This window comes from Bos indicus, chromosome 4 (genome assembly GCF_029378745.1).
Source record: "Bos indicus isolate NIAB-ARS_2022 breed Sahiwal x Tharparkar chromosome 4, NIAB-ARS_B.indTharparkar_mat_pri_1.0, whole genome shotgun sequence".
In the NCBI taxonomy this organism is placed as follows: domain Eukaryota; kingdom Metazoa; phylum Chordata; class Mammalia; order Artiodactyla; family Bovidae; genus Bos; species Bos indicus.
In genome coordinates this window covers 72,622,409-72,635,790 of record NC_091763.1, presented here as the reverse complement: position 1 = coordinate 72,635,790, position 13,382 = coordinate 72,622,409, and the positions used below count along the sequence as shown (strand labels likewise).

Below are 13,382 nucleotides of genomic sequence, written 5' to 3'. Positions count from 1 at the left end.
GCCTCTGCCACCATTTCTTTACAGCAGCCCTATTCATATATAATTTCTAAAATGTTCAGTAATTGCCTTAATGGACTGAAAACAAGCTTGGCGTGATCAAAGAGAAGTGCCATTCAGTTCACCAGAGAAGGAAGACCAATTTTTAAAAAAGAAAAAATAAATCAAACTGAAAAAATGTTTCCAGGAAATATGATCTGGGTATCATTACTATGGACATTAATAAAGAAAGCTAAGACCAGGGTGATATCAGCTGCATCCAATTTCCGTCCAAATTCCATTTTTACAGGAGACCTGGGGCATATCAGAGTAGGATACCTAATGGGTTTCTGAGTGGGGGAGAAGGAGAAACAGCTAAGGAACTAAGTGGGCGTTTCTCTACAGATTTTCTCAATATGTTCTCTTGACTCTTCATGGAAATATTCTGTTATCTCTTTTAGGTCTGCTTTATATGTCCTTTTCATTAAAAAAAAAAAAGACACCAAATCTCCCAACTGTGAGGATCTCTGCTATGGATGACACCTGCTGATGGAGACAACTTATAATGAATGGTTAGCCAGGAGGTGTGCATGACATCTGAGGCAGAGAAGATCTCAATTGATGCTCAGATGATGGTGCAAAGTAGAAAAGAGTTCAGCTTCAGTGAGCCCAGTTTCTTCACAAATGGTTAAAAGATTAAATATTAAGTTACAGCTCACATAAAGAAGAGAAGAGCAAAGGAACAACACTGGGAAAACCTGAAGGCCACAATTAATCCAGTGAGGAAAGAGGAGCAAAGAATTGCCAAGCCATCGCTTTTAGGAATAGGCATGACCTTGGCCATATCTGGATGGCTGTAACAGAGGGGTTGCTGACAGACAGATCTGCTTGTTACATTGCCCACAGCCCACAAAGACATCCCAGAGATAGGGGTTGCCTATACTGTAGGGATCTGCTCCATGATCATGTGACCATTCCACAGCGGATGGAACCAAGCCGACCTTTCACACGATGTCCCCAAGGCTACAGTCTTCACAGCCACCCCATTCAGCCTAGAGATAAGGCCACGGGCCAGCCATTTCTTGTGAGTGGGGATGTCATTTCCATGGGCTCTCATATGGGAACATCCCCAAAAACCCACACCCTAGCATGACAACAGGTGAGTGAATGTCCCCAGCTAGACAGAAGAAACAACGATGTAGACAGTTTATCAGGGAGAAAATGTGGGGCGTTCTACTTCAACAATTCCCTGAGGAGGGAAGGAATGACATCACCTAAGGTTTCATTACCACATACTTATGTCACCAACACCTGGATGCCTACCTACAACTCTTTTTTTTTTTTTTAGACACAGAAAGTTGAATGATGAGAATCTGAGTTATCTTTTTTCTTTCCATCTTTTACCATTTCCCATCTTAACATATGTAGGTAATTTTTTGTATGGTTAGTAAAACACTGATAGTTTTTAAAGTCTTTTTGATTATAGTAATCTAATCACTTCTTAACAAGTTATGTTTTCTTACTGATTCTGAGTTGATCAAGTTAAAATTCAAATGATCCATGTTTACCTTGAACCCTGTAATTTAAGTTCAGAATCTAAGAGGCTCTGAAATATCTTTCGAAACCAAAAAGCCTAAGAACCTGGGACCCACTAGCAGATAAATCTGTCCAGGCTTTTAAAGCTTCATTTTAATTTTTTGCAAAATTATTTCCGAGAAGATCAAAGTTACAACATAACTAACCACAATAGGGCCTGTACTTCAATAAAGGTAATTATTCTTCAGTTATTTCTTTTACATTAGTCTCTGAGGGCTGGTCTGCCTCTCTAAACTCAACTATATTTCATATTTTGCACAATGGAAGTGTTCTTGGGAATGTTGTGAGACTAAGAGGACTTAGTATTTCTATGAAACTTCTGGTGAATCATATTTTTATAAAAATAGTAAACTCCAAATATGTTTTTAATTTTTTTAAATAAAAGTTTGCTAAATTTCACTATATTCTTTGTTATACTCTTAATCTTACAGATTTTCAAGCCTCCTTTCCTTGCATCTAAATTCCACGCCCATTCCCAAGACACTGATCTGATTTCCTGTTATGGGTTCAGTTCAGTTCAGTTCAGTCGCTCAGTCGTGTCCGACTCTTTGCGACCCCATGAATCACAGCACGCCAGGCCTCCCTGTCCATCACCAACTCCCGGAGTTCACTCAGACTCACGTCCATCGAGTCAGTGATGCCATCCAGCCATCTCATGCTAGTCCTTAAATCCTATTGGGTGTTATTTGCCAGTGAGAAGTCTGAGTAAGCAAACTGTGCATGGAAATAAAGTTGGTTTACTTAACCTCTAGAAGTTTCCAGGTATATGAAAAAATTGATAAAACAAAATACAGTCTCTGTTTTATCTATTCCAGATTGTAATATGTTAACTTTGATGAATAACAAAAGACATAAATAAAAAGAAGTGAATGATTAATACATGCCCAATACTTCTAAATTCATCAGTAATTAAACAAATTTGGGCCCAAAAGCCCCAAGAATCATCTATTTTTTCAAACTCAGTTTTTTTCATGTTCTTACGAACAAAAGGGAAAATGGCTCTCTCTTTTAAAATATTGACTCACAAATAAATGATGACTGAGGATGTTAATATATGGATGGAAGAAGCTCTCACATACCCTGGCACTTTGTCGGTTCACTTTCTTCTCCTCATCAGGAAGGGGAGGCATTGGATAAGGGTATTTTCTGCTGGAAGCAATAGACCCAGTTGACGAAGAAGGAGACTTGGCAGGAGATAAAGTCCTGAGACGTTGAGAACACATGAGATACATATTATGTAATTACCTAAAATCTTTTCAAATTCTGAAAAGTGGGCTCAGAAGGAACCCTCTGATATCTACTTTCATAGGCCACTACTGCAAAGATTTAACTACTGGGACATACTCTGTCATTCACAACACTGGAATGCCAGCTAGTGTTTATCTTCCTAATTTCATAACTGCAATGGATTGTTTAAATCTTAGCACACAGAATCATACTTCTCAGCTAGAAAGCAAATAATGAGGTTTTTTTTTTTTTTTTAACAGAGTTTTAAAAAGTTAAAATGAAGGAGAGATTAAAAATATTCTAAGAGCTCATAATGGTAAATTAAGTGTACAACGTATTAATAGTCTGTCTTATTTTATGACAATGTAGAAATTTTTTAGAACAGTAATTCCAATTGTATGTTTAAGATCTTAAAATATGATGCAATTGATACATTTATTAGTTACTAAGTCACACACCAGTTTATACAAAACTCATGCATTCAGAGGCCAGTGTGTTAGTCGTGACAGAACAAAGGCAGATACGAGGGTTTTAATAACAGATTAGTAAACATGCAAGCGGTAAGGAGTGCAGAGTTCCAGCCAAACAAAGAGTCTGATGAGAACATAAAAAATGGTCTGATTAGTCCCTACAATCATCATAGCTGTATAGGGGAGGATTCTAAGCCATGGACATAGATCTTGATAACTCATGTAGGGTATACTGTCATGTCGAAAAGGGGGCAACACTTTAATGACTGGAATTTTGAAACACAACAACAAAAACTCTTCTTATTTGGAACATGTGTTCTCATCATGGAGATATTCCCTATGAAAAATGTGCATGAGCTCTTGGTGTATTATACTGCTCTTGTTTTATTCAGCATGTACAGTGGTAATATCCATGACTAAGCAAAGCACACTGGAAAAGCCCATATCTGCTATTTTGTTTTTAAAGTGAAAAAAAAAAAAAAAACAGCTGAAAATGAAGAACCTCAACTTATACTGTGTCAATGAAAAATAGGCATGATCATTTAGCAGTAGCTACCCATTTCACAAACGTTACCACTACACATCCATGACTCCTCAATTCCTGGTACAAGGTGGAAATGACCCACATCACTGAAGTGGTTACACCTCCGTGCTGGAGCACCTGGGACTCATTTCAGCAGGGTGCATCTCACCTGCTGTGAGTGATTGATTTAGCCTGTGAGTGTCAGTGGTGGGGTAGCCTTCTGCTGCTGCTGCTTCTGCTAAGTCGCTTCAGTCGTGTCCGACTCTGCGCGACCCCATAGACGGCAGCCCACCAGGCTCCCCCATCCCTGGGATTCTCCAGGCAAGAACACTGGAGTGGGTTGCCATTTCCTTCTCCAATGCAGGAAAGGGAAAAGTGAAAGTGAAGTCGCTCAGTCGTGTCTGACTCTTAGAGACCCCATGGACTGCAGCCTACCAGGCTCTTCCATCCATGGGCTTTTCCAGGCAAGAGTAGTGGAGTGGGGTGCCATTGCCTTCTCCGCTTGACTGTACTGCCTGCATCAAATAAAGATATCTTTTCCTCCCTGATTCTAAATTTTGATTCCTATCCACAGATTATTCTTTGCTCTGGTTTTGCTGTAGTTTTCAAGTCAGTTTCTATTTTATGGACACTGAATTCAAGTTAAGGTTTGGAAATAATTTTTCCTACAAATCCTGAGATTTGATTCAATTTTAAGAATCAAGAATGACTCAGTTTACTTTTAATCTGTAATTCCTACTGTTTCCTCTATTTTTGGAAAATGTCCAGGACCAAATGGTCCTTCATGTGAACTGTCAGAATATTGCAACTGTTTGATGCCTCTTGTAGTAAAGCTCTCCACTGAAGAGAAGATGGGTGGAACTAAGAATATATAAATACTGCAAATCCTCTAAAGTATTATTAAAGCAATGTACTACTATATCTTTTTCTAATTCAGAAATTAATGTTTGCTTTTTTTTTCAATTTTAGGAAAACATTTCAAATAGGACTGTGATCTTTAGGAAATAAATTCAGTATGTTCAAAATGAGCATATACTTTTGTATTAAATTTTAAATACATCCTTCTAAAATTAAGGCTACTAAACTGGGTTCAGATTTTTAGCCTAATCACTACTGATAAAACATCCAAGTTCAGAAGAGTCAGGTACACAAACAACTAAATCTCATTTACTTTAGGGGATCATACAAACCCAGTCATCTTTTTAACATGTTGCTGTGTGCATGTGTGTCCATAGCATGAGGTATTGGCTTATAGCTTCAAAGTCATGCCAGCCATTCACTTGGTCATGGTTCCAAGTGACCAGCTTTGTATATACACAGGGCCATTCCAATGAGGATGCTGGAAGTCCAGCTTCCCCTTAAAATATCTCCCTGGCCAAAGCCAACAATGAGTTAAAAACAAAGAGGTATCCTCCAGAACCTCAAAGAAATTACACATTTAGCACTTCTCAGGTTAACACACCAGTTTAACTGACACTTTGAACCCTAACAGGGAGAGAAACCAAGCAGCACAGTTTAGCAGGCGCGAGGGGCTTCAGGTCTAGCATTGAGTGGTGTGTGACAGCATCAGGGGACTTTCTTGAGGGACGCAGAGCACCAGAGCGGGGGTCAGAATAAGAGGAGAGAACAAGGTAAGGTAAGTTCGTTTAGGGAAAGTGAAAACAAACTTCAAAATTTTCACAAATATCTAAGAAAAATGTTTCTTCAAAACCGTCTCCAGGCACTTTTCTGAACCTGGCTACTTGCCTGGAGGTTCCAATCTGGCTTCCACCGAAAACCAAGCACCGACCCAGCTCATTCACCTTACAAAGTAAACTCTGGACAAATGCTAACCATTATCATTACTGCATTTTTTAAAGCCATAATAACCCATAATCATAATGGGTGCCATTGAGAATTACACAGTGAAGGTATGTCCATGTGCAGATGGATTGTGGGGTATTTGAGGGCTACATCAGACCTTCTGGGTTTGCCTTCTGTCCACAGACAAGGCCAATCTTGGTTCACTTCTGTCCCTCAGAACAGGCAAAAACCAGTCACACATACGTGGGACACATGCCCACCCCTTAATTCACTTGGCTGTGTTCATATGCAAATGTTATAGGAGTCTGATGGAAAAGGAACAGATGTCTGAGTCAGAGCCAGGCTCGTAATTTGGGTTCTGACACTTACTAGCTGTGTTACCTCGAGTTACTCTTCTGCCTCAGTGTCCTTCATACACAGAAAGGAAATAAGAACACCTACATATCATGATGTTGTGAGAAATAAAGGAACAATGCAGGCACCCAATACATGACAGTTATTATCATTAGTTTCTTTCCAGAGTTATTACATTTCCACAAGATCACGGAAAAGAACTAACAAACCACGGATGAAGTGAGTAATCAAGTGGATAGCACACAACACCAAGGAAACCTTCCAAGAGCTGGTAGAGTACTGTCACCAGCGGACTGCTCCAGGATCTAGCTGTGAAAAGATAATGCGCTCACTGTGACCTCGCCTGCTCCTCTGTGATGATCTGAATATATACTGACAACAATTTGAACAAATACTGTCATATAAGAACTGGGTAAGGGAGCCCAAGCAAAGCAGTCTGATCACTCAAAATCTCCCTGCATTGGCTTTGCTCTTCAGAGTCATATAGATACCATTTTTCTTTTTCCAATGCTAGACTGTCTTTTGGACCAGTGTGCTGTAGTCAGAGTCCCCACTGATGCCACAAACCCCACACCACATGGGTGATTAATAAAGTGACCTTTGCCCTCATTGGTGGTTTTGGCAGGTAATCCTGAATGAATGACCTGGCGGCAGACGAAGCAGACCTGAGCTTAATAAGCATAGGGTTGGCAAAGCATAAGCCTTTGGGTCTCCTATGTGAGGCTTGGTGTGGACGGACAGTGGATGAAATTCACTCTGTTGTGTTAGTATCACATGTTCTAAGCCCTGGAACATCTCAATTATTTACCACTTCCACAAAAATTCTGGGTTGACTTTCAGGTCTTATGGGCATAATGCTTATTAACCCCCATATGACAGTTAACTTATAACCCTCCATTAAATTTTATCTAGCCTTTAAACATACATATGTATTTAATAAGGCATTCTTCCTGTGACTATCCACTGTAGGGACCAACGTCTCATCATGAGAGGAGATAAAGGAACCCTCTACCATTGCCCTTGCAGCTTTGCACGTGCAACGGGGGAAGCTGAAGCATTCCCCCATCCAAATTGCATTTATTCATGCAGCTTCTGGGCAGACCTGGGTGCTGATTTTAAGAAATGTGAACTCTGCTCTGGGAGCCACATAAACTACTCAGCTCACCCAGGGGAGGTGAATCAACTCTTCCGGAGTACCATTTCACAAATCAGTGTTACCAAAATGCTAAGTCCATTTAGGTCATGGAAGCCCTACCCCGTATGGGACCAAAGTCACTGTGTTGCTGTGTTTTGGTTCCATGGCTGATACAAGTTATAATCTGCCCACAAGCCTGAGGAAAATAGAAAGGAGAAGTAGGACCGCAGGTGAGCCAAGATTCCAAATAACATTCAAAATCATCTTACCTGTCTTGCTGACGCTGGCCATCTTGGGAGCTACAGGTGAGGTGGGATGTTTGAATGTGAGTGTATGTGCATGAAGTTCAGTGAGAAAGTGGTATTAGCAGAGGGGCAGGGAAGAAGGGGGAAGATGGGGTATAAAAGCAGGAGATATTTTTGTGAGCAAGCAGGGTTATGCTTTCCTTGAGTTATATGCAAATGTATGGATCAAATTAAAATGCAGCTTGGTCTAATCATTTTCTCAAACTATACATGTCTAAACTAAATGGTACACTGGAAGAGAAAGTCCACCTTGTATGGGTGCTGAGAGTTGAAAACACATACGTATTTTGATATCTGATCAATGCTGATCCAAGTCATGGCAATAAGGAATCTGAAAGCTAACTGTTGAAGTTATGCTCCGAAGCGGTAGTAATTGAGTCTATATTGCTTCTTTACATTAGTTGTCCACAAAGTTGTCAGATTTGAAGCATATGTTTACATCCAGGAAATCAGTTTGATATTGTAAAGAGAGGAAAAATGCCATTAGGAGCTCTTGGAAATTCTCGCTGACCTCTAATGTTAACTGAGCTGCAGTGAATTGAGTAAATTTGCTAGTTTCCAATATAGAGGAATACTCTGTCTGCTTTTTTGTGAATCAAGATCATGTTTCTGACCTTTTTCCTGGTTCCACCTGAAGGGTTAGACAACAACATTCTTACTGGAATAAAAAATTCCTTAGAGGCTTTTTTGAGAATCCTTAACACCCTTCTCAGCACAGCTCTTCTCTGATAGCAAATGGCTGTACTGAACAAACAAAGCCTCATCACATTCCATACTCTCTCTTGTGGTCAATAGTATCTCAATAATTTTCAAGTTCCATCAAATAATTGTTTTTACTAAAAGTAAAATGCTACTACATTTCATTTCATTACTTTTCATGTTTTTCCTTGAGTTTTTGTATGTACTATGCACTCTTAAGGCAGTAAGTAGGAAAAATGCATCATGAAACTGCTAGGTTCTAGAAATTAAATTGTTCAGGTTAATAGTGCTGCTTTATTAGTGGAAAGTATGCTTCATGCCCATAGAACACTACATAGCATAACATGAAGAGAAAGCTACTAAAAAGCTGAAGATGGTGATAGGGACATGCACTAAATGGCAACCCTTTCAAATATGTTCATTTGAAACATTCAGAAAAGAACTAGACTTGCTCATGAAGCCAAAAACAGAGGTCAAAAGGCAGCAAATAAACAAGAACCTTTTCCACCTATGGGAACTTGTATTGGGAGATACAAGATAGAAAACCAGTCACACAACAGTATTTGTATGTGCTGGGAGAGTTTGAAAAGGATATAAAATTAATTTATAAAATACCTAAAGTATGGTCCTTCAGTGTTTTTATTCACATCTTCTACCCACTTAGCTACATTATAGTCTCTTTTGAACCATGGGTTTAAATACCTGCAGAAAGCAATGGAAGGAACAAAGAAAGCAGAACAAGATAGAAAATCTGAAAATACACAGCACAAGCTTAGCAAGGATGTTCTTCACCCTCTAAATGCAAGTGACTATGGCAAATAAACCAGGATGGATGCTGGGTGATTATGAGGCAGTCTGTACAACAACATGACAATTAACTCAGCTACAAGAAGGCTCAAGGCATTCTAGCATATATTCAACTTTTCAGGGAAAGCCTTTCCAGTGGTTTCCCAAAGTGAATCAGAAACTCTCTTTCAGAATAATGTCACAGCCCCCTTCACCCACCTCCAAAGGCTTTTTCCAGGCCACCACTCATTTGTCTCCTTGGCTTTCAAATGATAATGGGCCTTTTTGAAAATATTCAGATGGCTGCAATTCCAACCTGGTGTTTCAGAATATAACATCCCAAGAACAATTAAAAGAAGCCAAGCTCTTTTTCCAATATGAAAGGAAAGATTTTACATGGCTTCTGTCTCATTCCTGAGAGCAGATCCCAAGCTGGAGTTTAGGAGAAAGGTGATCCAGCTGGCTCTATAATGAGCAGAAAGGGGCCCACTCCTCTGATCCTGGAGCCCCAACACACAGTATGGACCCAGCAGGCCTCCATGATCTTGAGGTGGGTTTTAACTTAGGTGCAGCTGCCATTCCATCCTTCCTCCCCTTTGTGCACTTCACATTCATGTTTCCAGTAGGAAATGCCTCAGAAGTTGCCTTCTGAGTGTCTGATCACTGGGTGAGTGATTGCCAGAGGATAATAATGACCTTAGCTAACATTTTCCTGATGGATCTGACAAAGTCTCCATCAGAATTACTGCACAAAGGAAGATGTTAAAATTATGAGTACAAGAGGTTTTATATTTTTTTTCCAGAGTTTCTTTTGATTTTTAACCCTGGAAGCCAAGCAAAAACACACCCTCTTAGAATATGTCCTTGTCAAATACATAAAGATTCAACAAATTCAGTCACAGAAGAATCTGGAAATTTTACACTGAGATTTCTCATTTAAAAGGTAACTTCCAGAGATACCATAGACAATGAAGATTTAAACTCAGTAAAATGTTTAAAGTTATTTCAAAACAAACCAGGGGAAATTATAAAATACACTGCTTTTTTTGTGGTTAAAGTTTGCTTCTTGCCTCCATATTTAGTTTTGGGGGGTTTTTTCGGTAGATACATTTAAATCAAGATACATTTCCACAGTTATACAAACAATATTAGATTATATTTCCAAAGTGCTTTCCCTCAAGTTTCCCTTTCCTTTTTAGTTATAACCAATGTACACTACAAAATAACATCGTCAGTTCCCTCCTGAGGGAAGGGCTTGCTTGCTTTTCATGCTTACAAGACCATTTTTGCTAAGATAGCGTCCGACTTGGGCACAACTCACACTTCTTTTTGCCTTTAGCCACAATCATTGCCAACTTGTGCTTTTGACAGAGATAGCCAATTAAAACTTGCATAAAGATTTCCACTAAGACTCTGAACAAAAAGAAAAAAGTCAAAAAGCAAGTGCAGCCACACATAAAGGCTAGTGAATGCTTTGGCCTGGGGAAACTGTAGAAAAAGCCCATGCAGCTGTTACTGGGTGAAACATAGCCGCACAGCAAACTCAGTCACCCACGGGCAGTCGGCCACTTCAAGGAGGAGACGTGTGTTCCTTTCACTGTCAATCTTAGAAGCTCCAAGGAACAGCCATGACTGTTCCAAGAAACAAACAGCCATGTGGCCTGACTTGCACATGTCAGGCCTTTCTCTCTGTGTCAGGGAGCATCTCAGAAAGCTGTGATCACTTCACGCTAGGTCACTGAAGAGAGCTCTCAATCGAGATTCCCTCTGGGGATGTGCCTATGAAAGTGTCTTCACAGTGGGCCTCCTAATAATCTCTAGGTCATGCTGGCTACAGTGATGAGATTTCATCACATTGCGATGCATCTGCCTATGTGGCTTGACTTGGCTTGTAGCGCAACATGCAAAAAAAAAAAAAAAAAGCATTCAACAGGATAGGAGAGCCCTTTGTGTTCTCCAGAATGGAAAGGCAGAGGAAAATTAGCCAGTGCTGGCTGGACCAGGAGCACCTCTGAGCAGACGTTGGGGGTCAGTCAGAGATCAAATGACTCTGCTCTCAGCCAAGGAAGGGACTTGGAGGGAGATTAAGTGGCAGCCCAGAATGAAGGGGCAGGTGGAGACTGACCTGTGATCCAGACTCCCTGTCTGGGGGCTGTCAGAGCCCCCTGAGCTTATGCCTTGGGATGGGACTGTCTGGGCGAGGGAGTGCCCAGGCTCAGGTGCTTGGGGCTCCCTCCTGTAAAAACACAATATATAATACAAAGTCTAAGCCAAAAACCTTTTGTTTTTACATCATGTACAACAGTGAGGAAGATGCAAAAGCTTTGAGTGGAAAAACAATACAATAAACAAGGATGTTTTATAGCACAGTATGCATTTGTGGTGCACGGTTTCTTTAATGAACTCATGTTTCATCATCCTTTGGGATGATCAGATACTAAAGGGCATGTTGAAATAATGGACCTGATAGTAACTCTTAACCTAAAAAAAATTTAAAAGATATGTTTGTCTGTGGTCATACTGCTCCTCTTATAAGTCACACAAATGATATTGTTATATCAGATGCAATTGCAATTATTTAATAAACATGGGAAGTATTAAAAAAAACTTGACATAATTCCTGATATGTGTTAGGATTTCTTTTAAGAAAAATAAAACAAAACATAGTGTCTGGACAATAAGGTATATGAGAATGTGAGAAGTGGTCAGCTTCACAAACTTGGTTCCATTTAGCTTATATGGGTCATGTAACCAAATCTGAAAGTCTGAAAAATCTGAGAGCATCCTTAATACTTCTTCATAATGATGACTCCATTATGATGACTTATTAAATATAATAATTATCTCACAGGCAAGATTTCTCAAGGGCTGTCTACAGTATCATAATATTTGTTGCATGATAAATAATTTTTTAAAAAGTAAGTGATTTGCTAGAAAATGTCACTAAACACCAAGTATTCCTTGGGTCCTAAACTCATAGCTTTAATACAATATTGTATATCTGGTGGTTGTTCACTTAGGAGTTTTCAAAGCCTTGTTACAGGAAATACTGTTAAAGCACTACACAGTTACACAAAGGAAGTTCTGAAGAACATTCAGCAGTTTTACCTGTACTCTTGTGAGCAACTGAGATAAGCTAAGAAGCTCTTACCAGGTGACCTCATGCAAAACAAATCAAACATTCCAAGAGTTTATCCATGATGAGCCCTAAAGCATTCAAGCGCTTTGGGAATGTATAAGATAAACTCTAACAGAGTAGTTATTTGTGATGGAGTTCTATGATGCCATTCTGGACCATGCAATGGTATCACTGGAACCTATTTATCGTTGCTAAGGTAACATATCCTCTAGTAAACTGACAAGCCACTTACAAGACAATACCATCAGCAGGAAGCTCCAAATTTCAGGGCAATGTTATTGTCCTGGACTGAAAAAGGTAGGGTATATGATGGAAAAGCTAACGTGAGTTTCTGACAGGCAGTGAACAAATATCTGCTATTCAGATTTTTAAAGTATTAAGGCATGAAGAAGCAATAGAGATCCAGGGAATAATCACTAACACTGCAGTGAGACATAAGTAAAAACAACAACAAAAAAAATTAGGTAGGTCCAAAAAATATGGCTAATTAAAACCAGGTGGCAAGGTCCAGAAGAAAACCAAGGATGTGTTTCATTCCATGATGGGAGATAAAGGTTCCAAGAAGCTTGGTTTTGCTTGATTTTCTTAAGTGGAGAGACAAATTTTAAAAGTGTATGGTGTTTGCTACTGCTAAGCTGCTAAGTCGCTTCAGTTGTGTCCGACTCTGTTCGACCCCATAGATGGCAGCCCACAAGGCTCCCCCATCCCTGGGATTCTCCAGGCAGGAACACTGGAGTGGGTTGCCATTTCCTTCTCCAATGCATGAAAGTGAAAAGTGAAAGTGAAGTCACTCAGTCGTGTCCAACTCTTAGTGACCCCATGGACTGCAGCCTACCAGGCTCCTCCGTCCATGGGATTTTCCAGGCAAGAGTACTGGAGTGGGGTGCCATTGCCTTCTCCGATGGTGTTTACCTCATTATAAATGACTTTAAATGTAACTGCTAACCCCATCCGACTTAAAAAAAAATGTGGCTATCATTTAAAATACAGAGTGTTGCATTCAGTGACAATGATTCCGTTAAAGAGCAAGTTTAGGGAAATACCCTTTTAAATGTTCTCAGAAGGAAAATTTTAAAGGGACCCATATTCCAGTAGTCTGAGAGAATGCTTAGATGGCCATGAAGCCCTGGGAGCGGTGGTTTCACACTGCGAACAGCTCTCATGCTCTAGTACGGTGGAAACTTCCCCCTGATGCTTCTAGGCTGTGTGAATATTGGGGAGAGGAAAGGTGACCCCTCTGAAATGGCTGGACCCCGGGCGATGAGAAGAAAGGAATGTTATCAAAATTCCCTTCAAACGGAACCAAAACACCACAATGGCAGGTTACTGGAGGACAAAGCCTGCAGCGAGGGTGAGACCCCCCACTAAC

General features: G+C 40.0%; 1 protein-coding gene across 11 annotated transcripts in view; it reads right to left on the bottom strand.

Annotated features, from left to right (window-relative positions):
• ADAM22 (ADAM metallopeptidase domain 22) overlaps positions 1–13,382 on the bottom strand; it is a 238,401-nt gene that overhangs the window by 7,704 nt on the left and 217,315 nt on the right. For 4 of the 11 annotated variants that reach the window (XM_070787949.1, XM_070787952.1, XM_070787953.1 and 1 more), the window contains 2 exons: positions 11,000–11,110; positions 2,652–2,775 (listed from right to left, as the gene is read on the bottom strand). The exons of 1 other annotated variant lie outside the window; for it this stretch is intronic. In XM_070787949.1, the coding sequence (XP_070644050.1) occupies positions 2,652–2,775; positions 11,000–11,110 (235 nt within the window). Of the gene's footprint in view, positions 1–2,651; positions 2,776–8,703; positions 8,791–10,999; positions 11,111–13,382 lie in introns of all 11 variants that reach the window. 6 more of the 11 variants (XM_019958883.2, XM_070787954.1, XM_070787957.1 and 3 more) reach the window with 2 other exon arrangements.